The following is a 26,607-nucleotide window of genomic DNA, read 5'->3' as shown; positions in this document are numbered from 1 at the left end:
GTGAATGTTTCTTCTTCTCTTTCTTCTCTTCATCATCAACTTTGTTTTTCTCTCTCACTGAAGACAGGCTTCTTGATTCCTCGTTTCATTTGAATGAGTAGAGTTACCAACAAGTTGCAAATTTTTATAGGTCCTCAGAGTTCAAGAAGAGCAACCAGACTATGCTAAAACCTTAATCCAATTCCAATCCCGGGAAGAGGATTCAGTTAGCCTATGGTGAGTCAGATGCACATCCTGTGGTCTGCCTGGGTGGGTCAGCTTGGGGAGATGATAAAGGGTAGGGAAGCCTGGTCAGATAGAACCGTAAGTATTCACTACAATATACTTTGGTCCTCATTCCATGTTGGTACGTTCTTTTTAAAGGCTATATATCAGCCCATTGCATTGAAGAAGTGAGACAATACTAGTAGGCATTTAGATTGTATCCAGTTTTTCATTATAGCAATGAACATACTTATGTTTTTCTGCAACTATCTATATTATACATCATGAAATTTGGGGATCATAGAGTGGTGTGTACATTTGAACTTTTCATGTATGTTACCACTTGGCCCCCAAAAATGGTTGTAACAAATGACACATCCACATATACTGGGTATTCCCATTCTTCTTAGACTTTACCAGCACACTATGTGGAAAAAAAAACAAAAAACCAAGATATTTATTCATCTGAATAAACAGTATTTACTGATGGTTTATTCTGTACCTGGCCTGGTCCTGAAGCCTTGGGATTATAGCAGGAAACAAAACAAAGGCCCTACCTTCATGGAACAGTAACAATGAGCAATTCAACATAAATGTTGAAGATGGCTATGGGGAAATATAAAGAAGGGTAAAGTGGCTCGGCAGGGCTCGCGTACAGCTTGCTATTTTAACTGGAGTGATCAAGGAGGGACTCTCCACTAGGGTGGCATTCAAGCTGATACCTGAGGGTAAAAACTAGGCAGACATCTGAGGAAAGGGCACCCAAGCCCAAGAGAAGAAGCACGCCTGGGAAATGCAAGGAAGACCAAAGGAGGGCAGGGAGGCTGAGGCAGGGTGAGCAAGAGGGAGAACAGTAGATAAAGATCTAAGGATAGGATCTAGGGAACATCTTTACCACGACTGCAAGCGGCCCGCACTGTCTGTAAATGGTGCCGACGAGAAAGTAAAAGGCCATTTTGCAATTCCAACCTCCCACAGTTTGCAAGAAGAGAACTGGAGTTCTCAGCTCAACCGGTGAGTAATCTGGAGATCGCTGTAGTTCAAGAATGAAAAGAAGGTAATCATTCCTAACTCCGACCACATGTGTAGCTAAGTAAAGCCTAATCCACAGTGGTGTCATTTGCCCCGGAACCTTTACGACCCTACTTTCCCAGCTACCCCAGTCACTCCAATCCTCCGTGTTGGCAGAGAAGAGCTGCGCCTGCGCAGTGGCGCTGCGCGGCCCGCACACCCGGAGGCCTGGCCCAGCCCTCAGTGGGCGGGGACAAGTCAGCCCGAGCTCCGGAAGCGGCCGCTGCCTGCCCGGTTAACGTGTCGCGGGAGGGAGACGCGTCGCAAAAAGTCGCGGTGGATATTCCCTACGATCTACAAACCTGGCGTTTTACGGTTCCAGTCCCTGCTGAGCTGGGAGATGTCGGCTGCGGGACAGCCCGAGCCCTTGCGTCCTCTCGCCGGCTTTGCGAAGCGGGTCCTGGTGACCGGGGGTGCTGGTTTCATGTAGGTAACGGCGCCGCTGGCAGAGTAGTGGCTCCCCAGAAACCCCAACCTTTCCCTGCGCCTCTGCTTGCCCTTGGCAACTTGGGATCAGCTTTGGGGATCTCATTGACAGGGGGAGGGTCTTAACGCACGACTAGGATCATCCCACTTTCTCTCCACTTACCGGCCTGCGAAGACGTGCGTGGCTTCTTTGAAACGACTTATTTTAAGCGCTTCCCACACGAAGCAAAAGTGCTGTGGTACTGTCCACCTTTCTACCTGGCCCGAGAGGTACCTGTCACTCTTCTGAGTGCTCCCCTTTTGCAGTAAGCTTCTCACCAACTGCCCCAACCCGAGCCCAGGGCCCACGATACACAGGCCTTGGACCTATAGGCTCCATGAACCGGTTTTGGGATTATGATAAGGGTTTCATTTATTCAGCAGATTTTAAAAAATCCTCTGTCGGTGTTTTGACGTGTACTCGTCGTTTGAAGCCTCTTTCCCTCTCACACCCATATTTAATCAGCAAGTCTTCTCTCACTCCTTCCAAAGAGACAACTTCTCACCTTCCTCCCCTGTTCTACCCTAGCCCCTGTTAATGTCTGCTTTTGCCTAGACTGCTACTGTAGCCTCCTGATTGGTCACACTGCTTCCACTCTTGTTCCCTTAAAGCCTGCTCTCATGCACAAGTCAGTGTTTATTAAGTAAATAAGAGCGTAATTTCACTCCAAAGATTCCTGTCGGACTTAGAATAAAATGCAAACTCTTCACCATGTCTAGAAGACTCTCAGGTGTCAAAGCTCAAACCGGATCTCCTGTCGTTCCATCTCTTGCTTTTCTGGGCCTCTTGCAGTTCCTGGAACCCAGGAGCCTAGTTTCCCCTATTTTGAAGACTTTGCACTTGCTTCCCCTTTGCTTAGGCTGTTTGCATCACTCAGTTCAGATGTTTACGCAGAGGTCACCTCCTGGCCTTAGCTGACCACCCTATCTAAAATAGCCCCTCTCCCAACTAACACACTTATCACTACCTGAAACTGTATTGCATATTTGTGTTTACTTGCTTATTGCCTGCATCCCAACCCTAGGATGTGAACCAAGTGAGGGCAGAGACTGTGGTTCCCTCAACACCTGGAAGAATGTTCCCCCTCCCATTAGTATATTAGATCACCTCTTCCAATCTGACGGTGACTTGGAGGAGGGTACTAGGCAAGTTTCATTTAATGAAAAGGGGAGCATGGACATAAAAGGGTGGTACAGTGCTGGTCCAGGAAAGGTATGTCCTAGAAAGTTCTGTGAAAGGGCTGTCAAGTACAAACTCTGAATTCATCATTTGTTCTTGGGAGCCCAGCGTTTTGCTGTATATGATAAAAATCTGGTGGATCATCTCACTGAGAGATGCCTCTGGCTCCATTTCAGGGTCCTCTAAAACCCACTGTGCCACTAACCTCAGGATGGTTTCAGTAGTTCTTAGCCTTGGAAACCTAGGTTTACCACTTTACACCACCAAATTCTTATACCAAGAAATAGCAATTACAATAGGCTACTGTGAACATGGACAACTCCTATGCTCATAACAGCTTAATTTTTACATAGTTATACCTGCAGTCTCTGAAAAGGCACATTGTCGTTTAAGCCCATCTGCAGTGAACACCACCCATTGTGTTTATGATACTGCTTTACTTCCACGCTCAAAGTATGCGTGGACAGCATCATTTGGTTAATTATTTTCTTATACCCAAGACCAGTAAATTGTCTTTCACCATAGTGTAAAGGGAGTGTAAGACTTTGTATATCAATACTGTTGAGAAGATTAATGAAAAGTGTGGATGTGTGTATATTCAGCATAGTTATATCATTTCTGTTATCTTGCAACAATTTGAAGGTATCTTTGAATAGTTTCCTAATACTCAACAACTTAGGATAATGTTTGAGAATTTAAGGAAAAGGTTAAATTTTCTGCTAACAAGACACGCTTTTCTCTATAGTGCATCACATGTGATTGTCTCCTTAGTAGAAGATTATCCAAACTATATGATCATAAATCTAGACAAGGTAAGTTTTATAAAAATGAACTCTGTGTTTAAAAAAAAAAAGAGCCCTGTGTGCTGAAACTTATTTATATTTTTAAAAAGTATTAGAATCCTGTCCTGCTGATATTTTAGTTTTTTATTTAGTCATTTTAGCAGCTTAGGAGCCTATATAGTCATGTGTTCATACAGTTTTAAATCTTACATAAAGTCTTGAAATTTTTAAATTTGTTATGATAGCCCATAACGTAAAGGTTTTAAGTGCAGTATTTTTACTAAAAGAAAATCTTCACTCTGAATTCAGTATTTAGTGTAATCTTATTAACCTTTTTTGGCATTGAGATACTCTGATTATTTTATTATATGATTTTATAACTACCACCTCCTGAAAATTATATATTTATTTTAAAAACTAAAGTGCATGTAAATTAATTTAGTTTTGAGAATTTTTCTGTAATAATTGGAAGTTCCCTGGAGATTCTGAAAGCCATGATTGGTAATCACTGTGTTGTTGAGTTTAAACACAAGATACAATTAGTTACCTTAATTTTATAAAACATAATAGTAAAAAATATATAGAGAGAGACAAAAAATAATCTGTGAGTCTTAATAATTTTTGCCTGCCATAATATCATGGACAGTAATTTTTTCCTCCATCTGTATACACTGATGTACCAACAGTTAACTCAGGAAAAAGCATAATGAGTTACAATATGTGTAACACAGGTGTAATTGTATTCAATCACTAATTCCTTTTCAGTAAGGAATGGTGAACTCTTACAGCCCCCAGTGGCTGAAGGCAAATCTGGGCAGGAAAATTTTTTAAAGGAGGGTCTTATAAAAATTAAATTTTTTGTATTTTGAAAAGGTAACAAAATTACATATTTTTGTTTGTTTTTTACTTTTACGATATCAGAAACTTCTAAAAACACTGAGAGCAAACACTTTAAGAAGACACGTTTTTGTGTTATGATCAGAAATCTATAGTATTTTAAATAAATTGATATTTTATAGGAAAAGCTATTATCACTTTTTGTGTTGTTTTTCCCCCATCCTTACTTATTTTAAGCTGGATTACTGTGCAAGCCTGAAGAATCTTGAAACCATTTCTAATAAACAAAACTACAAATTTATACAGGTATGGAAGTATTCTTATAGTTATATAATTATTTTATACTGTGCCTCTTTAGTCATTTAGACATTATATCTTTCTACTTTGTAAACTTGTGTAATATGGGCTTGGAAGCATGCTTATTAAAGAACTTTTTAATTTCCAGAAGTACCATGTGCTATAGAGAATATTACTTATAGATTTATACTGCATATAAAGCTACATGTTATTTTTGGTGCCTTGGCAGATCTATGAGTAGCTGACTGAAATTCCATGGTGTGTGATTTTTAGGTCCTCACTAGCCTTCTTCATAAGGCCTTGCTGGTATTTAAAGAGATTGGTATAAAGTAGGGTATTACTCAGGCCAGTCAGTAGTCAAAAACCACCATACAAGCCCATGGTAGTCCAAAGTATAAACCAAGCAGCCAGGTCACTCATTCAGAAAGGGAAATTTTAATGTCAAATGAAACTACTTTAGGATTTATGTTTTTTAAAGTGATTCTATAAACTCTCTTTTTAACCACAAATCTTAAAGAATATACTAAGCAAACATTTCATAATTCTTCTATCTGAAAGTGTCTCCTTTAGTCACTGAAGAATTGTTGAGAATACATATTTTTAGAACTAAACGTACATATAACATTAAAAATACTCATAAGTTTACTTAGTTGTGGTGAAATCCATCATTCCAGTTGTTTTACTTACTTTGAATATATTTCAGTAGTGGTTATCTCAAACTTTTAAAAGTATGTTTAAATTTTTTCCTGTTAACATAGTTACCTTAGGTTGGCAAGAATGTTAAGAAAAAAGCTAGCACAGTCCACAGAAGTAGTTGGTGCTAAAAAAAATACTGTTTTAGACACTTACTTGCAAAAACATATTTTGAATTGAATATCTGGTATCCTAGGATGCTGAAGAAGTACCTCATTACTGTATTTGACCCCTCAGTTGAATTTTCAAGATATTCTCTTTTATACCTGGGGGGGATAAATTTTTTTCTTATCATGTTTTTGTTCATGAAGTAAAATGGTTATTATGGTTGGGAGTGCTCAATGAAACTTAGTTTTTTCATGTTTGTTTTTTTATATAGGGTGACATATGTGATTCTCACTTCGTGAAACTACTTTTTGAAACAGAGAAAATAGACATAGTACTACATTTTGCTGCACAAACGCATGTAGGTAAGCGTTGTTTTATGATGGGCAAATGTTTTTTTCCAGTGGCTCACTAGCCAAAATCAAGGTCCAATAACGGGGTTGAACAAGTAGGTACTTAATGTATGTGAAAGAACATATACCATGTTTTACCAGAAAAGTCCGTAGTCACTCTGTCATCTAGATACTTGGCGCTATTCAGATCCCTTGTGTTAGCGTAGGGTAAAATGTAACCTTTAATGTTATCTTAAAACTGAGTTTAGCCAAATCCAGAATAGTGATTACTTCTGGGGAAATGGGCCTTCAGCTGTATTTTTATGTTGTTTTTCTTAAGGTGGGTGGTAGATACACAGTTGAACATTATATTATTATCTGTACTGTTTTGTCCTAAGATATCTTCTAATAATTTGTCTAACATTTTATATTGTGAAATGTAATATATATTCAGAAGAATTTAGAAGTAAGGTTAAATGAATAATGATAATGTGAATACTCATGTAGCCATCACCTAAACAAAAGAATGTTGCTGAACCCTCTTTAGTAGTAGTATTACTACTGCCTTATTACCTGTTTTTTAAGTTATAATTTCCCTTGGTGTTCTCTGCAGTTTTACTGTCTCTGTATTTATCTCTAAACAGTATAGGTTAGTTTTGCCTGTTTTTAGATTTTATAAAAATGCGTATATAAAATAACATGAAGCGTTTTTGGTCTTGCTTTTTCAGCCTTGTAGATTCATCCATGCAGTTGGGTGTAGGTATAATTTGTTCCTTGTCAGTGACATACAATATTCCATTCTAAGTATATACCACAATTCCTGTGTCTGTTTTACTCTTGATGGACATTTGGATTGTTTGCACGTTGGAGCAAGTTTGAACAATGAGCATTCTTACACATGCATCTTGGTACACATAAATACACATTTCTCTCAATATATAACTGGAATTGTAAGATCTGCACACTTCAACATGGAGATAATTTCCAACTATATTCCAAAGCAGTTATACCAGTTTCTTCTCCTGGAGGAGTATATGAGACCCTCTGTTATTCTAGATCTCACCAAAGCTTAGTTTTGTCAGTCTTTTCCATTTTTGTCAATCTGAGTAGTGTGTAGAGTGGCATCTGCTTGTGGTTTTAATTTGTATTTCCCTGATTACTGATGAAGCTGTGTACTTTTTATATGTTTATTAATAATTTCAGTTTCTTCTTTTGTGAAATGCTGTTGAAATCTTTTGCCCATTTAAAAATTTTTAAATCAATTCTCATTGATTTGTTGGAATATATATATGTGTGTGTATATATATATATGTGTGTGTATATATATATATATAACACACACACACACACACACACACACACACACTGGATACTAGTCCTTTATTATGTGTATTATATATATCTTCTCCCACTCTGTGGCTTATTTTTTCATCTTTTTGCTAGTGTGTTTTTTTTTTTTGTTTTTTTTGTTTTTGTGGTATGCGGGCCTCCCTCTGTTGTGGCCTCTCCCGTTGCGGAGCACAGGCTCCGGACGCGCAGGCTCAGTGGCCATGGCTCACGGGTCCAGCCGCTCCGCGGCATGTGGGATCCTCCCAGACTGGGGCGCGAACCCGGTTCCCCTGCATCGGCAGGCGGACACGCAACCACTGCGCCACCAGGGAAGCCCTGCTAGTGTGTTTTGATGAACAGATGTTCTTATATAAATTCTCAATGAATTTATATATCTTTTATGGTATGGTTAATGCTTTTTGGGTCTTAAGAAATTCTCTTTTACCCCAAGGTCATGAAGATATTCTTCTGTGTTATCTTTGAAAAGCTTTATAGTTTTGCCTTTCACATTTAGATTTGTAATGCATCTGAAACTCATTTTTGTATGCAGTATGAGATAAGAATCCAATTTCGTTTTTTTCTATTGGAATACCAATTGGACCTCTACCACTTATGGGAAAGTTCACCAGTTTGCACTGCACTGTCATGTATCAAGCATCTATATGAGTATCTGTTTCTCAGCTCCCCATTTGTCTATCTGTCTGTGCCTGTGCTGATCACACAGTATATTGACTAATGTAATGTTTTCATGTCTGGTAGAACAAGTCTTTCTACTTGGTTAATGATAAAGTGGTTTTCCTTCAAACAATTTAGGAGACGCTTACCAGTACTTCCTGTTGTCAATCTTTGGTGGTTTTATTATATTTTTCCCTGATTATTAATGATGTTAAAAACCTTTGCATTTGTTTACTGGATTATCCTCCTCCCTTTCCTATTTGTATATCTCTTTAGAAAGTTTCTGTGTAAGTCTGTTTACCATTTTCAAGTGGGTTGTCAGTTTTTTCCTTACAGATTTTTATAAGTCCTTTATATATTCTGAATTCAAACCTTTTCCACTACCTTTTTTCCAATCTGTGATTTGCCTTTTCACTTCCTTTCTGTTTTATTTTATCTCGTCTCATCTCACCCCACCTCAACTCATGTCACGTCATGTCACGTCACCTCACCTCAGCTGCATTGTGCGATCTGAGTTCCCCAACCAGGAGTTGAACCCAGGCCCTTGGCAGTGAGAGTGCTAAGTCCTAACCACCAGACTGCCAGGAATTTCCCTGCCTTTTCACTTTCTTAATGATATCTTTTGATGATTTGAAATTCTTCATTTCAGTGTAGTCCAGTTTATCAGCCTTTTCCTTTATGGTTAGTGCTCTTTGTGTTCTGTGTAAGAACTCTTTTCCTACCTCCAAGGTCATGGAGATATTCTCTTATATTCTTTTCATAAAAGTTATTGTTTTGCCTTCTACATTCAGATTTTTTCCCCATATGAATATCAGTTTGACCCAGCACCATTTATTGAAAGAATTCAACCTTTCCCCATTGCCACCTCTGTTGGAGATCAAGTACCCATATATGCATGGTTCTGTTTCTGGGCTCCTGTTCTGTTCCATTGGTCTTTGTCTATCCTTATGCCATTACCACACTGTAATTACTGTAACTTTATAATAATTCTTGATACCAGCAAAGCAAACCCTCCTACCTTTTAGTTACAAAATTTTTTAAAATTTAAGAGCATTTTAAATTTTAGATGTACCATTTCTTTTTTGAATTTAAAAAAAAGTGTTTCCTGCAAATATAGCACTGATAGTTTTCTAGGTTCTAAGAATTCACATGTACTATGTAATTTGGGCTTAAAGAAATCATAAATAGCAATGCACCTTATGTTATTTTTAACACCGTTGCAGTTGTGGTGAATGAAGAAAAGTGAATAGAGCTTTCCTTAAGCGTGAGTCTACTGTTTAGTATTTGCTTTGTCCCTTGAGTGGAATTCTAGCTTTTTCTTTCTTCTTTTTTTTAGATCTTTCATTTGTCCGTGCCTTTGAGTTTACGTATGTTAATGTTTATGGCACTCACGTTTTGGTAAGTGCTGCTCATGAAGCCAGAGTGGAGAAATTTATTTATGTCAGCACAGATGAGGTCTATGGAGGCAGTCTTGATAAGGTGAGCTTAGAAAATGACTGTTTCGGACTTCCCTGGTGGCGCAGTGGTTAGGAGTCTGCCTGCCAATGTAGAGGACACGGGTTTGAGCCCTGGTCCGGCAAGATCCCACATGCCGCGGAGCAGCTAAGCCTGTGCGCCACAACTACTGAGCCCATGCGCCACAACTACTTTTTTTAAAAAATAATTTTTAATATTTATTTATTTTTGGCTGCCTTGGGTCTTCGTTGCTGCACACGGGCTTTCTCTAGTTGTGGCGAGAGGGGGCTACTCTTCGTTGCGGTGCGCGGGCTTCTCATTGCGGTGGCTTCTCTTGTTGCAGAGCACGGGCTCTAGGCATGTGGGCTTCAGTAGTTGCAGCACGTGGGCTCAGTAGTTGTGGCTCACGGGCTCTAGAGCACAGGCTCAGTAACTGTGGAGCACGGACTTAGTTGCTCCACAGCATGTGGGATCTTCCCAGACCAGGGCTCGAACCCATGCCCCCGGCATTGGCAGGAGGATTCTTAACCACTGAGCCACTAGGGAAGCCCTGCGCCACAACTACCGAAGCCTGTGCACCTAGAGCCCTTGCTCCGGAACAAGAGAAGCCACCGCGATGAGACGCCTGCGCACCGCAACGAAGAGTAGCCCCCGCTCACCGCAACTAGAGAAAGCCCGCGCACAGCAACAAAGACCCAACGCAGCCAAAAATAAATAAATTAAATAAATAAGTAAAACAGATGTTATAAAAAGAAAATGACTGTTTCACCTCCTTACCCTGTACCACCATACAAACCTGTCTTATGAAATCCTACTCTGGACTTTTTTCATCTTCTGATTATACACACTTACGGGACTCCCCAGAATATTGTTCCGTTGTGTCTTCTGTTCAAATCAAATAGTACCACCCCAAATGGGAGCCACAGCCTAATCTGGTACAGATTTATATATGTAATTTGACCGACATATTTTGCAAGCGAGCAGCAGCTTTTCCCTGATCACCCAGTCTTACTTACATCATGAATGTCATTTCCACGGGCCAAAGTATGTGTAAGTTACGCTGCAAAATAAGGCCTGTCTCCCTTCTCTTCCGCTCAGCAAAGCATATTGTACTGTCAAGGAGTGAGTGTGAAATTGTTGTAGAAACTGGAATCTGTTCTCCTTTGTTAATCATTTGTAAACATTATACTTTTTATGCAAAGAGAGGCTCCATTCTCCAGTCTGTATTTTTCATAGTCAGTGTTTACAATGACCTCATTTTGTTTTGTTTTATTTTTTAAATGCATTTGTTTACCAAAACACGTACATAGTGGAAAAAAAAGAACAAGTAGTTTGAAAAGACTTATAATGAGAAAAAGCAGACCCTGACCACTTCTCCTCAGTGCCCAATCCCACTTCTGAGGACCAACCATTTGCAAACTCTCTTTGCAATTTTTATCAGGTAAGCTTCTTCCTTCTTGTACTCCTGTCAGCTTACATCAGATCTGACACAGTAGCCAGAATGCTTTTTAAAATATAAGTCAGATCATGATATTACTCTCATCAAAACCCATCAGTGTTTTGACAGTGGCCTTCAAGGTTCCACATGCTCTGGCCTCTAGCTTTCAGACCTCATTTCACATTTCTCTTCCCTCACACTAGCCTCCTTGTAGTTCCATTGGACACAGTCTGTCTCAGGGCCTTTGCACTTGCTGTTCTGTCTGCCTGCCTTACAGGGTTGTTGTGAACTTTAAAGAAGTTACTACATGTAAAGTGCTTAGAAAAATGCCAGGCACATAGTTGGGTTTCAATAAATTTTTTTTTTTTTTTTTTTGGCTGCGTTGGGTCTTTGTTGCTCTGCGGGCTCTCTCTAGTTGCGGTGAGTGGGGGCTACTCTTCCTTGCGGTACATGGGCTTCTCACTGCGATGGCTTCTCTTGTTGCGGAGCGTGGGCTCTAGGTGCGTGGGCCTCAGTAGTTGTGGCGCGTGAGCTCAGTAGTTGTGGCTCGCGGGATCTAGAGCGCAGGCTCAGTAGTCATGGCGCACTGGCTTAGTTGCTCCACGACATGTGGGATCTTCCTGGACCAGGGATCGAACCCGTGTCCCCTGCATTGGCAGGATTCTTAACCACTGCACCACCAGGGACGTCCTCAATAAATGTTTTTTAGATGTACTGATTTACATTTCAAGTTTGTAATATGTTCTGTGATTTTTCTACTTAGAAAGTATACATAATACTTATTTTTTTAATATGTCTTTTTAAAATTAGGAATTTGATGAATCTTCTCCCAAACAACCTACAAATCCTTATGCATCATCTAAAGCAGCTGCTGAGTGTTTTGTACAGTCTTACTGGGAACGATACAGGGTAAGAACTGACTTCAGAAACTCTAGGGTCATTTTTCTTTGGACTTGGGTGTTAAAACTCCAAGTTAGCATTAGCAACATTTCATTTTTAGGATGGCAGACATAGATTAAGAAAAGTGATATATTAAGGAATTTAGAAAACTGATTTCCTATATTGTGTGGACAAAGCAGGGACCTACTTCTTCCTATCCAGTTCATCACTTAAAGGAATAATTTAGGTATATATTTTTTTCTGCTTCACTAATAGGTAGAGTGTTATAGCTAGAGTGAAAAGCCCTGTTGGAATGTCCTGATTCCCAGGAGCCCTCTGAGTGAAGGAAGACGGAGGGAGGGCAGATGCCCTCACCACCCGCTGCTCCTCTCGGCCCCTCGTGAAAAGGAGATAGACTTACCCCAGTGGCTGTGTCAGTGTCCATGCAGGAGCCCTGCCCACTGTGAATCATCAGCTGGAACCCCTGCCCTTGGCTTCCCACTGATCTTCCAGAGTTATTAGGGACTGGGTCAGAAAGGCGAACCAAGGAATTGCTTCAGCATCTCTAGCCTTTTGTGTTCCAGTAGCATTGGTCTTTTCCCTCCACGGACGCTCTTTTTATTTGTAAGGGTTGGTCCAACAGAGAAAGCCAACTTGAAGTTTAACATCTCAGGTGGTCTCTGAAATAGTCAGGTAGAAATGTCCTTAATTTCCTGCTCTCAGACCTACAAACCCGCCTCCATCTCTATTCATCCTTCCCTTGTCCCAGTGAAGAGACTCTTCCTCTTCTTCCTTTTGGAACCTCTGCCTTTATCTGAATCCCGTCCTCTCCTGTCTTTTCAGGGACCTTACATTAGAAAAAAAATCCCTTTGCTTCTGCCCTTAAGGTGTGTGGAATTATTCAGTCAAAAGCGCCCATATGTTAAAACTGCTCATCTTTAGGTAATCATTATTATTGGACCTTTCCATTACCTTAATGTCGAACTCTCTTTAAGTTTCCAGTTGTCATCACACGAAGCAGTAATGTTTATGGACCACATCAATATCCAGAAAAGGTACATTTTACTTTTGAATTCCTGACGTGTTTCAGTGATTGTAACTTCTCATTATTTAAAATAATCTCTCTTCAGTTATTTGTCCAAAATAATTTATGTTGCAATTAACCGTAATTATAAATGCTTTATAGACTACATACAAATCTCATCATGTTTAGAGTTTGAAAACTTGAGTTTAAGTCTCAACTTGATACTCACCAGCCGGGGTGACCTTAGGTCCTTTGAGCATTGTCTTTAAATTGACGGGTAATGATAATACTTAGGAAGGATTTTGAAGAGTCCAGTGAGATGATGTATGTGAAAATGCCTTGTACTTTGCAGGATTCTAAAACCCTATGGAGTGCCCCCATCACTACTGCCACACCAGTGAAGACTCCTTCCTAGTATGCAGTCAGACCACATGTCAGGCTGTACAGGAACGTAGACGCTAGTTAGAGAGTGATGCAGGAAGCTTGTACATAAACGTGTCTTAAAGGCAGCCGATTAGCTCTTCCCCAGCTCCTCTGTATTGTTTCAGGCCTGAATGTCATCCAGAAAGTAGTTTAGCAAGTAAAGAAATGTAGTTAAAAGGCTGAAAATGTGTGTGGTTGATTCTGTATCATTAAGCCCAATGTTAAGTAACGACTAGTCTCACTGCCTAAATTTATTTATTTATTAAAATTTTTATTGGAGTCTAGTTGATTTACAATGTTGTGTTAGTTTCAGGTGTACAGCAGAGTGAATCAGTTATACATATATCTCACTGCCTAAATTTAGAGCTGGATTTTCTCACTTCTTAGCCGCTGGTTACCTTGATCTGTCTGCCCAAAGGAAAGGGCCATATCATGATCTGCTAATATTAATATATATTTGGCTTAATTTTTAAACACTTATTATAAATTTAATAATTTCTTATCTCACCATGTTTAACGTAAATTTTCTTTGAATCCAGTGGAACTGGAATTACTTTTTATTAATTTCACAAGCACTTATTGAATAGCTACTATATGTAAAGTAAAAAGTATATGATTCCTGCTCGTATAAAATCAACACAAAAGTGAGCTTGCAGTGAGAGCAAACTGTTCAGGAAGATTTTTTCTGAACTTTTTCACTATTTATATCATTTTATCTTCATTTTTATCTAGCACATGACTGGTATTTTTGAAATAGGAAACGATCTTATAGTTCTTTTACTTATCAAAATTATAAGTGTTTCTTGAACTCCTGATAAGAATTAGAATTTGCCCATAAGTGTATTTCTTAACAATAATAATCTTTTAATCTTATGATGAGTTCAGGTTTATATTAATGAATGAATTTCCAAAGTCTGAAATGATAATTTAAATATTCTTTTAGGTTATTCCAAAATTTATATCTTTACTTCAACACAACAGGAAATGGTATGTTATTTACCTTTGTACCCATGTTTTTCTGGTATGCTAGAGTATTTAGTGCCAGTCTTTCTTGAAAATCATAAAGTGTTAGAGTTGGAGGCCTTAGGATTTAATGTCCCAACAAATTTAAGAATTCCTTCTACAGTCAGTGTAATAGTTTTAAAAATAATTATAATGTATAATTCATCTTTATAATTTGATTACTAAGACAATTTTAATTCTTAAATAATCCATCCTAAAACTTTGAGTTATAGCATTAAAATTTGTCGTCTATCTTTATATAATTTTACTTCTTCAAAAGATTTAACTGAACTGTAGATAGTCTTCAAAATGAACTTAAGGTATAAAATTGATGAATAAATATTTCTGCAGGGGTCACTTACATGTTTGCCACTTTCCTAGTGAGCCCCCACAGAGGGTTTGGAGGTCAGTTAAGAATTATGGATAAAATCTGGAAGTCATGAGAATTTGTATTTTCAGTAAGAGATGTCTAGGATCTTCATGGGAATTGCCTTCTCTGGAATTGTACCCAATCATTGCCTTACCCGGGTTTGGGAGAGCTTACTTTTTTTTACACTTTATGATTCCCTTTCATTTCATCTTTTTAGCTGCATTCATGGATCAGGACTTCAAACAAGAAACTTCCTTTATGCTACTGATGTAGTAGAAGCATTTCTCACTGTCCTCAAAAAGGGAAAACCAGGTGAAATTTATAATATTGGAACCAATTTTGAAATGTCAGTTCTCCAGCTTGCCAAAGAACTAATACAACTGGTATGTATATATTATAAAAGGGTAGTATTTTCAAAATTGTCACTAAATTAGTGACAGTAATCACTAATTTTGTCAAAATCAACAATTTACAGTTTACGCATTTGAAAAGTGAACCGGTAAAAAAAGGAACTTCATAATTCCATATGTATGCCGAGACGTGTCATTATTTGAAACTGCATCATTCATTTAGTCACAGCTTTTCAGGAAAAAAATTCCACAACATTAAATGTGCATACCCATTATAAGACATATTCAATTTCAGAAAATCGAATGTTAAAGTGTACGTCCTAGAATCAAGGAGCACTGATATATAGATAATAGTTATGAGTGTTTTTATGTACTAGTGAGCATCAATTATAAATCTCAGGATTCAGTAAAAAGAGCGACTGAACGAATGGAAAAAACTTGTTTTCCTTTACACTACTCACAGAACACTCTGTCCTCCAAACGTGTGAGTTTTCCACGCCCAGCAATTCTCAGACGCCAGCTCGGTATCCTACAATTTAACTCAATTCTGACATTATCTACCTGGGGATGGTGTCAGATCCCACAGGTTAAGGGCTCAGTCTCACAAGACTGCTCTCACTTCACATGTCAACCCCGAGACCTGGCTGTCACTTGTGCTTTTGATCAACGAGGTATAAGTCTGAGGTGATTTGCTACAGGGGCTCACAGAACTCAGGAAACTAGTTTACCCACTGGATTACCGGTTTATTACAAAGGATGGAGGAGATGCATAGGGCAAGATATGAGGGAAAGGGTGTGGAGCTTCCTGCCCTCTCCGGGTGTGCCACCTTCCCAGCACCTCCGTGTGTTCAGCAGCCTGGAAGCTCTCCTCTTGGGTTTTTATGGAGGCTTCATTAAGTAGGCATGATTGACTGAATCATGGCCACTGATGATTAGTTCCACTTCTGGTCCCCTTCTCCTCCCTGGAGGTGGGGGCAGGGAGGCTGAGTTCCATCTCTCCAGTCACATGGTTGGTTCCGTTGGCAAGCAGTCTTCATCCTTAGGTGCTTTCCAAAAATCACGCATTAACCTGAACTCTGGTGTGGTTGAAAGGAGCTTATGAACAGCAAAAGACACCTTTTATCTCTCATCACCAGGAAATTCCAAAGGTTTTAGGAGCTCTGTGCCAGGAGCAGGGATGAACACCAAATATATATTTCTTATTTTAAATCGCAATATCACACTGAGTAATAACCAAAAGCCAAAAAAACTCATTTTCTTCTATAGTTTATATAATGTGTATTCTCTCTGAGCTTCAGATGGAATTCAGGTTATAAAGTATGGAAAGTGTTAATAAAATGCTCTTCGTCTTAGCTGTCTTCCCCACTTGGAGGAGGTTGTTTTTCTGGTCTTTTGAATCAGTTGTTGAATACCATTTTATTCTCTGGTCTCACTTAATAATTTGACTCGAAGGTCTTCTCCATTTTGACAGATCAAAGAGACCAATTCAGAGTCTGAAATGGAAAACTGGGTTGATTATGTTAATGATAGGTGAGTAACAAGTTAAAACATTGGGGAAAGGTTGTGAAATCTTAGGTACTTATAAGATTATAAAATGAATGGACTTACCCAGAAAAGTTTATCTTTTTTGAGTTTTCTGCTAAAATGTTTTTTCCTGATTGTAAATGTCATAACAATAAACTGTAGCATTATTATTAGCTATGTGACTTAAAGAAAGTTATTGACCCTTTCCAAGTCTGAGATTTCCTTGAGTGTGAAATAGGAATAATAGTATTTTGCTTATGGAAGTATTTTAAAATTTAATTTATAATGTATATAAACTACCAGACCCAGGGCATGGAACATGAGTCCCAACAAGTTTATGTGTATTTATTCATTAATTCATCGAACATTTAGGTATGAGACATTGCATTCATACCTAGATTGTGGTTGAAATGAGAAAAGGGTAAGCCACAGAGAGGGTTAGGCTTCTGGATTATAGATGATTTTTAACGTATACTTTATTTTACAAATATATAAGTGTGTCATCAGGGAGAATTTTTTGAGAGAAAATTTGAATTATGGGCACACATTATTTCTCTGAGTATTTAAATTTGTAAATAGGGAATTTCCTGATGGTCCAGTGGTTAGGACTCCACGCTTTCACTGCCGAGGGCCTGAGTTCAATCCCTAGTCTGGGAATGAAGATCCCGCAAGCCATACAGCAGGGCCAAAAATAAATAAATAAATACATTTGTAAATATATATCCACAGTATCATTTTAAATCTGTTTTGTTTTCCAAGACCTACCAATGACATGAGATATCCAATGAAATCAGAAAAAATACATGGCTTAGGATGGAGACCTAAAGTGCCTTGGAAAGAAGGAATAAAGAAAACAAGTATGTTATGAATTGATCATTTGGGGGGAGGGGGAGAATCAGAAAAATTTTAAGGCACAGTAATTTATTTTAGGACACTACGAACAGTGTTGTGGTGAATCACTTTCACTTTTCAAATTTTTACATTTAATGTATTTCTAACGTTAGTAATTAAGTATCCTGAATTTCATAGACTAACTTCTGATTAGGCTTCCTTTGTCTTACTAGCATTTATCAGATACCTATTTTCACTGATTCTCAGATGCACATTTTTTCACATCCTTGAGAGGTATATGTTTTACAATCACTAGTGTCTTATAATTATTTTTTCAACTTTTTTTCTTTCTTACTAATATGTAAAGTAATGGTCCATCTTAAGATCAGGCATCTGAGATTTGGTGAAATAGAGACAGTTGCCGTCTTTGAGCATCTTGAGTCTTTTTATACTGAAACAAACAAATAGGGAGCAAATTTAATATGTGCAGAAATAGCCATTAAAATAAGTGTATATATAGTCTGTGCATATATGTTAAATTCTGTTTAGAAATGTACTCAAGAGAAAAGATACTCAAGTGTAGGAAAAAGTCTGAGTTCAGAGCTTGACATACAAAATATTTGTGTTGAATTTTAAAAAGCAAATTCAGGGACTTCCATGGTGGTCCAGTGGTTAGGACTCCGTGCTTTCACTGCTGTGGGCCCCAGTCAGGGAACTAAAATTCTGTAAGCTGCGCACACAGCGCAGCCAAAAAAAAAAAAAAAAAAAGCAAATTCAAAGATAATTTATTATTTTTCAACTAAAAAAACTTTATTAATAGGACAGCAACATAAAATAATTTTACATATTAAGAAAAGGAAGTTGACATCATCTCACTGTGCCTATCATGCAGTATTGTGATGTTTACATTAACAAAATACTACACTTTTTTCCCTGTGACTTTAAAACCAGTACAAGTGACTCATCTCCCTTTCCCCCTGAATTCCCTAAAATTAGAATGTTTTAATACTTGTACCAGCAAATTCAGTATTGAAGGACTTTTGAAGTTAAAAAGAAAATAAATTGTTGATTCTTAAATCTACATTTTCAGGTGATGAAACATCTTCTGATTAACATCATTGGTTAGTTCAAAATCAAATTGTTTTCGTCAGTAGGCAATCCTTGCCTACACGTTAGCTGACGGGCAAGACTTTTCTTACTTAGCAGGAGCTCGGTAAATATTGGTTAACTGATGTTTAGTTTTTTATTTTTTATTTTTGTCTTTTTGTTTTATCAGTTGAGTGGTACAGAGAGAATTTTCACAACTGGAAGAATGCAGAAAAGGCATTAGAACCCTTTCCAGTACAACCACCGTTTGTGTAGTCGGGACAGTTTTCAGAGAAAGAAGAAACCTATCCTACCTCAACAAGCGATATGAAATCAAGCGACCAAATGAAGTGTCCTCTTTTCATTTGGAATTAGACTATGACTTTTTGTATAAAATTCAAATGTAAAATGCCTCAGTCTTTAGAAGAGGTTCAGTATTAGCATAGGATTTAAATATCAAAATTCTCTCAGAAACCTTTTCTCCTAAAAATTAGGAACCAGTAAGCATAGAAAGACTCTTCTGTAGGTGCGGGCCAGGAAGGAGGAATCTCCTGGTTCTGAGAACAAGGACAGGGAAAAGCTCTGGGCAGATGACAGCCTTTGCTGGCATTGAACTCGGCTTCCCATCCTTTCCCACTGCCTAGACAGTCTCTGAAGTTTTTTAGGCAGTATAGGATGAGCCTTTTGCCCTGATTTATCTTTTGAAGGTCTGATGTGCTACAGGTGCTTTAAAAATGAAACAAACGGAAGCATATCTAGCACTTTTTATTTGATAATTTTGTACAATTAAGTTAAATATTTTTTAAAAGAAGGATGTAGTTTTTATATTTTCAAAATTGGTCATTGAACTCTGTAAGTAATCTTGTATCAGAGAAATTTTATCATGTATTTACTGTTTAAAATGATTTTATTTATAAAATTATCAATACTTTAATGTATTAATGTATAACGTGGCTTTTTTTTAAAGTAATGTATGTTTTTTTTTTGCTGTAAAAAATTTTTTTAAATACTTGATTATCATGTATTTTTAGTTCCTCTCTTCCCTAAAGACTTTAAGACGATTTAAAAAGGTAACTGATTGGATATTACATTCAGGAAAGGAAAAGGGTCAAAGACTATGCCCAGCTTTCTGACCTCAGTGTGTGACTGGTGCCTTGTGTTTCTCTGTGGAGTAGGAAGCAAGGTTATTAACTCAGAGGTGGTTGCAGGAGGGCGATAGGAGTGGCATAAGGGCCTGGGGCATGTGGAGACTGGGAAAAGTGCAGTAAGCAGATTGAAAATTAGTAAGGGGATTTGCCAAACAGGCGTGAAACACAAACTGAGGCCGAACGCTGTAACTGCAGAATTCTGCTATGTGTCGAAATAGATTGAGCCAGAGCTGGGCTCAGTGTGAGGCCCAGGGACTAGAGTTGAGTGAGATCGACTGAAATGATGGTCCCCTGGTCTTAGGTGTGTAGGGAAGAAATGCTTCTTGGAGCTAGCCTGTAGCTCTAGAGAAAATGGAGAGGGGAGAGGGCCGAAGGGAGCGCGGGGGTAAGATCTCAGGGAGACAACTGTAGGAAGTTACAGGCAGAAAATGGGACCAACTGAGAGCAAATAGTCTTTGATGGAGTTTGGTCATTGAGGGTGGCTGACAAAATAAAAACACTTGTTCTGTGTCATTTGTTCTTGCACATATTTTTTGTGATCTTTCAGGCAGTGAAAATACCCTGTATGATAATATGATGATGTCCATATGTCAATTTACATTTATCCAAACCCACAGAATGTATATATAACACCAAGAGTGAACCCTAAGATAAACTATGTCCTTGGGGTGATTATGGTATGTCAATTTGGATTCATCCTTGGTAAAAAAAAAAAAAAAAAAAAAGCACCATTCTGGTGAATGATGTTGATAATGAGGGAGACTATGCATATGTAGGGACAGGGAGTATATGAGAAATCTCTGTACCTCCCTCTCAATTTTCTGATAAACCTAAAACTCTAAAAAAATTGTCTTAAAATTAAAAAAAAAAAGAACAACCTTAGAAAAGAAATCGGCTAAGTTGGGCTTCCCTGGTGGCGCAGTGGTTGAGAGTCTGCCTACCGACGCAGGGCATACGGGTTTGTGCCCCGTCCGGGAAGATCCCACGTGCCGCGGAGCGGCTGGGCCCGTGAGCCATGGCCGCTGAGCAAAAAAAAAGCACCATTCTGGTGAATGATGTTGATAATGAGGGAGACTATGCATATGTAGGGACAGGGAGTATATGAGAAATCTCTGTACCTCCCTCTCAATTTTCTGATAAACCTAAAACTCTAAAAAAATTGTCTTAAAATTAAAAAAAAAAAGAACAACCTTAGAAAAGAAATCGGCTAAGTTGGGCTTCCCTGGTGGCGCAGTGGTTGAGAGTCTGCCTACCGACGCAGGGCATACGGGTTTGTGCCCCGTCCGGGAAGATCCCACGTGCCGCGGAGCGGCTGGGCCCGTGAGCCATGGCCGCTGAGCCATGGCCGCTGAGCCTGCGCGTCTGGAGCCTGTGCTCTGCAACGGGGGAGGCCACAGCAGTGAGAGGCCCGTGTACAGCAAAAAAAATAAATAAATAAATAAAAGAAATCGGCTAAGTTGAAAGCTTTTGGTCTGCAAGAGCCCTCTGAAAGCTGCCCTTTCCTCCCTGCTCTATACTCAGCTTGCTGCCATCTGGCTCCCATTCCACCTCCGCTGCAAGAATTTTCCCTGTAGTCACCAGCCTCAGAAACCCTCCTGAGAAATGTCATCTACTCTCATCGCTTTAATTACCATCTTTTTTTTTTTCTTTTTCCAATTTCAATTCCTTATCTCTATGCCAGGATCTCTTTTCTGAGCTTCTGATCTCCAGTTTGAAATCAGTTTGATAGGGCCTCAAAAATTTAAACATAGAATTACCATATGATCCAGCAATTCTACTCCTAGGCATATATCCCAAAGAATTGAAAGCCGGATCTCAAACAGGTATACTTGTACACCAATGTTCATTGCAGCATTATTCACGAGCCAGAAGGTGGAAAGTACCCGTATGTACACCTACAGATGAATGGATAAATAAGATGTGGTCTATACAAACAGTGGAATGGTATGATTCCACCTGTATGAAGTATCTAGAGTAGGCAAATTCATAGACACAGGAAGGATAGTAGAGGTTTACCAGGGCCTGGGGGAGAGGGGGAAAGTGGGGAGTTATTTAATGGGTACAGACTTTCTGTTTGGGATGATGAAGAAGTTCTGAAAGTGGATAATGGTGATGGTTGCACAACACTGAATGCACTTAATGGCACAGAATTGTACACTTAAAAATAACATGGTAAATTTTTTAATGTATATTTTAGCATAATAATTTTTAAAAACGTGTACCTAGACCAACAGCATTTTTATCAGTTGTTAGACCTGCAAATTCCTGGACTCCATCCCAGACTTACAGACTCCGAAACTTTGGGGAGAGGGCCCAGCGATTCTGATGCACACTAATGTTTGAGAACCCTGCTCTGTAATATGGGGAGATAAAGCCAGAGAGAAATGTGGTGGCCCAGTCGTGGATGGCCTTGTCTGCCATGAAAAAAGTGCTTGGACCTCATTCTGCCAGCAAAGAGTTAATTCGGGATTTTAAGGAAGAAATCGACATCGTTAGATTTGTGAGATTTATCTAATTCCTATTTTCAAAACTAATAACGTGCTCATTACAGAACACTTGGAAAATTAAATCAATAAAAAAACGCACACCAGCCATTGTCTACCACTGGAGGATAACCCCTGCTAATGTTCAGATGTATGTTCTTCATTTCATTTCTTGGAACATATATATACCTTTTAAAAAACCAAAATGGGATCTTAATGGACGTACTGTTTGGGAGCCTGCCCTTTTTCACTAAGCAGTATATCAGGAACATTTTTACATATTATGAGATCTTTTGCCATTTTTTTTTTTTGACTGCAGAATTTTACGTGTCTGATAGCTCATTCTGGCAACAGTATGAAAGATAAATTTAAAGGACGGCAAGATTGAACTCCTGCAGGGATCCAAGTTATGAAGTTATTGCAGTAAATCAGGCTGGTGATGATAAGGCCGGAAACACAGTACTGCAAACAGGTAGCATCGGCGACAGACGTGGGAACTCTTTAGATTAAAAAAACTCGTTGATTGATGATACGTGGGAGGTGCACTTTCTTGGGGGGTATTTCAAGGTTTTGAATATCGAATTGGGAAGAGTGGAGAATGGTAAATCATATTTGGGAGATGGTGAGCGTTAGGGATCTGTGGGATATCCAGATGGAAGTATTTAGCGAACAAACTCATGAATCTGATGTTCAAATTGGTGGGCAGGGTTTGAGATCTACAGATACATATTTGGGAGTTAAATGGCACTTAAAACCCTGAGTGGTTTAAATCCCCCGAAAGAGAACGTACAAAATGACAACGTTGATGGTGGGCAGCGTGATTCATAGGCAAAGCCATGGGAAATACCAAGGTTTTCATTGCAGGCAAGAAAGCCAGGGAGACGAGTAAGAAGCAATCGTTTTGGGGCTTCCCTGGTGGCGCAGTGGTTGCGCGTCCGCCTGCCGATGCAGGGGAACCGGGTTCGCGCCCCGGTCTGGGAGGATCCGCCATGGCCGCTGAGCCTGCGCGTCCGGAGCCTGTGCTCCGCAACGGAAGAGGCCACAACAGAGGGAGGCCCGCATACCACAAAAAAAAAAAAAAAAAAAAGAAGCAATCGTTTTAAAAAAATAAAAATAGAGGAGTAGAAGAGAACAGGAGGACATAACACCACAGAAGCCAGCGGGACAGTCATATAATAACAAGCAGGTGGCCAGTTGAAGTTCAGTAAGGCAAAGACTTAAAAAGCACCCACTTGCTCCAGCCACGTGCAGGCAAATTTTCTAGGGTCGTTTTAGTGGAGTGCGGGGTGAGGGAGAGGGAGAGCATCTGGATAATAAAGAATTGAGTAGTGATTAGGGATGGAGGAATGGAGAAATGGAATTCAGACCAGTCTTTTTTTTTTTTTTTAATATATATATAAGTTTGTTTTTATTTTTGGCTGCGTTGGGTCTTCGTTGCTGCGCGCGGGCTTTCTCTAGTTGCGGCGAACGGGGGCTACTCTTCGATGCGGTGCGCAGGCTTCTCACCGCGGTGGCTTCTCTTGTTGCGGAGCACGGGCTCTAGGCGCGTGGGCTTCAGTAGTTGTGGCGCGTGGGCTCTAGAGCGCTGGCCCAGTAGCTGTGGCACACAGGCTTAGTTGCTCCGTGGCATGTGGGATGGAACCCGTGTCCCCTGCATTGGCAGGCGAATTCTTAACCACTGTGCCACTAGGGAAGCCCAGACCAGTCTTTAAAGGAGCTGAGTAAAGTCAAGTTAGGGCCAGCCCTAAGGAAGATGCCGGGTCAAGGAAGCTGTAAGTGGTATAATAAGAAATATATCTGAAAAAAGAGAAAGAAAGAAAGAAAAAGGAAGGAAGGAGGAAAGAAAGAAATATAATATCTGGTCTTTGTCCCAGGCTTCTGGCACAGGCTCCTAAAACCCTTGGTATTTCCTGAGTGACAGGAGAGTCTTTGTTTCTCCTAAGGAGCCCCTTTAGATCACATTTGTTTATGCAAATGAAGTGACTTAGGGCGGGGCCACTAGATAGTCTGGGGATGGAGCCGGTCCCCAGAAAGGCCAAGTGATTAGAGACTGGGATCTTTCAGTCCCATCCACTGCCCTGCAGGAAGGGGAGAGAGGAAGGGCCTGGAGATTAAACTCTATGAAAACTCTTGAACCACCAGTTTTGATGAGCTTCCACGTGGGTGAACAAGCGGAGGTGCTGAGAGAAGGGTGCACCTGGAGAGGGCCAAGGCAGCTCTGTTCTCCCCTCCCCCTCCCCGCTCCATTCCTAGCCCTACCATTCAATGCTGTAGGTCATCTGGCTGTTCCTGAGTTGTCTCCTTTATACTAAACTGGTAAGCATAGGTAAAGAGTTTCCCTGAGTTTTGTGAGCCACTCTAGCAAACTGTTGAACCCAAGGAGGGGGCTGCAGGAACTTGAGATTTTTATAGCCAATTGGTCAGAAGTACAGCTGGTAACCTGGACTTGTGCTCAATGTCTAAATATGGGGGCAGTCATGCGGGACCGAGCCCTTCACCAGTGAAACCGCTGAGTGGCAGTTCTTTTAATTTTTTAATTTCTTGAGGAACCTCCATACTGTTTCCCATAGAGACTGTGCAACGAACCAACAAACTCTGGAGAGAGTGTCTCCACTCAGTGTCCCATGTCCTCACCTCTTTGACCTCTCAGCCCCTCATTATAACCGGATTTTTCTCCCACTACCTTACTGAATCTGTTTTCACTTGACCATAGTCACTCAAAACCTCCTAACTTGGAATAAGCAATTTCTTCCTCTTTCCCCCGCAGCACGCGGCCCTGTTCGTGCCCCCGTTGTTAAAAAGCTTTCTTCCTTTGCCTTCAGCAGCATTCCTCTCCCATTTCACTCGCCATTGAGATTCCCCTCTTTGTCTTGCTGGCTTCTTATTCTACTGTCTACTCCCTTGGTTGCGGAGCTGTCCTGTGCACTGAAGGAGGTTTAGCAACTTCCTGGCCTCTCCCCTCTCCCCCAGTTGTGACAACCAAAAGTGTCTCCAGACTTTGCCAGATGTCCCTTAGGGACCAAAAACACCCCCAAGTTGAGCAGCGCTGCCCCGTGCGATGATGTTCCCATACTCCTCGGCTTCCTCGCTCACGTGCCCTCTCGGTCATTCCTGTTTCCTCATCCTCATAGGACCACGAGTGCCACATTTCATTTCCCAGCACCTCCCTTTTTTTGCCTGGGTTCTAGGCTCAGGGTGCCTGTTGCATCCTGGACCCCCCCCCACCCCCACCTGGAGCCCAGAAGATGCCTCAGCTTTTACGGCTACACCGGAGAACTCACTTCCATAGCCCCAAATTGTGCTTCCTGTATTCTCCGTCTTGAAAGAAGATGTCATCATCGACCTTTTCCAAAGCCAGCAACTTTGACGCCATCGTTGACTCTTTCTCGCCACCCACGTCTAGTCACTAAATCCTGCGGATCCCTCCTTAACCAGCTCTGAAATCTGGCATCTCTTCTTCAGCTCTTACTCACCACCACTGCCTTAGTACTTAGAATGACACCCTCCTTGCTGGTGTCCCTGCTTCCAGACCCTCTCCACTCAGACCTTTCCTTCATACTTCCCCAGACTTGTATTTTTATAAATCAAACCACTCCCTGACGTAGAAAAGATGTTTGGGTTCCCTGTTGCCCAATGCACGAATCTCCAAAGAGTGGCTCATACCGAGGCCACTTCTGCCTTTCAGCTCCATCCACAGCTGCCCTCACATACGACCACGTTGGCCTTCTTAGGATGCCCGGCCCATCCAGGCCCTGTGCCTCCACACAGCTGTCCATGCTGCCAGAATGCAACTTCCTCTTGGTCTGAAGAACTCCTGTTCAACCCTCAGAACCCCATCTAAATGTCAGCTACTCACCTGCAGATGATGAGGTTCTGCCCTCTATATTACTATCACACTTTACTCGGTTGATTCATCTGTTTACAGGTTTGTGTGCCCCACTAGACTTGTTGCTCCCGGAAGTGTAAGCATCTCTGTATCCCAGGACTTGGACCTGCAGCATCTCTATTCATTTGTGAGGGTTTTAAAGGAGCAGGCTCTTTGTCGGTGTCACTTTGTGTCTCCTGGTTTCTCTCTGCCTCTCTCTCCACACACACATCCCCACTCCAGGCAGAACCCCTTGCTTTTCCACCCACCACTGACCACATAAAGCTCACTTTTTCCTGGAACCTCACACTTTAAGAAAGCGGTAAAACAGTTTTGCAAGTCTTGTGCTTGCTACTGATTTCACTTATGTTTTGTTGTTGTTTAGAAGGAGTGATCTTTAATCCTCACTTTGGTTCTTCATTGTAGAAACTTCTATCTTTGAATAATTCTTCTTTGATCTTTTCTCCGCTTTACTAGCTGGTTTTTCTAATACTGTTGTGTTTATAACCAAACTCATTATGTTCAAATGGACACACTCTTAAAAAGACAAGTTTTGGGACTTCCCTGGTGGCGCAGTGGTTGGGAGTCCGCCTGCCAATGCAGGGGACACGGGTTCAAGCCCTGGTCCGGGAAGATCCCACATGCCATGGAGCAACTAAGCCCGTGCGCCACAACTACTGAGCCTGAGTGCCACAACTACTGAAGCCCGCGCACCTAGAGCCCATGCTCTGCAACAAGAGAGGCCACTGCAATGAGAAG

General features: G+C 40.4%; 1 protein-coding gene across 5 annotated transcripts; it reads left to right on the top strand.

Annotated features, from left to right (window-relative positions):
• Positions 1-1,502: 1,502 nt before the first annotated feature.
• On the top strand, positions 1,503-19,999 carry TGDS (TDP-glucose 4,6-dehydratase). Of its 5 annotated transcripts, none has more exons than XM_007101747.4 (12): positions 1,503-1,701; positions 3,666-3,732; positions 4,777-4,845; positions 5,909-5,999; positions 9,307-9,368; positions 11,674-11,772; positions 12,738-12,797; positions 14,133-14,176; positions 14,779-14,944; positions 16,383-16,441; positions 17,195-17,292; positions 18,543-19,999. In XM_007101747.4, the coding sequence occupies exons 1-12, from the start codon at positions 1,616-1,618 to the stop codon at positions 18,626-18,628; spliced, it is 987 nt and encodes a 328-aa protein (XP_007101809.1). In that variant the 5' UTR covers positions 1,503-1,615; the 3' UTR covers positions 18,629-19,999. The 5 variants fall into 5 exon arrangements, with proteins under 5 accessions (XP_007101809.1, XP_007101807.1, XP_007101811.1 ...); XM_007101745.4 differs by having other exon boundaries at positions 9,307-9,449; XM_007101748.4 differs by having other exon boundaries at positions 1,638-1,705; positions 9,307-9,449.
• The last annotated feature ends 6,608 nt before the right edge of the window (positions 20,000-26,607 follow it).

This window comes from Physeter macrocephalus, chromosome 13 (assembly GCF_002837175.3).
Source record: "Physeter macrocephalus isolate SW-GA chromosome 13, ASM283717v5, whole genome shotgun sequence".
NCBI lineage: Eukaryota > Metazoa > Chordata > Mammalia > Artiodactyla > Physeteridae > Physeter > Physeter macrocephalus.
Note: the sequence above shows the minus strand (reverse complement) of the source record. Positions and strands in the feature narration are given on the sequence as shown.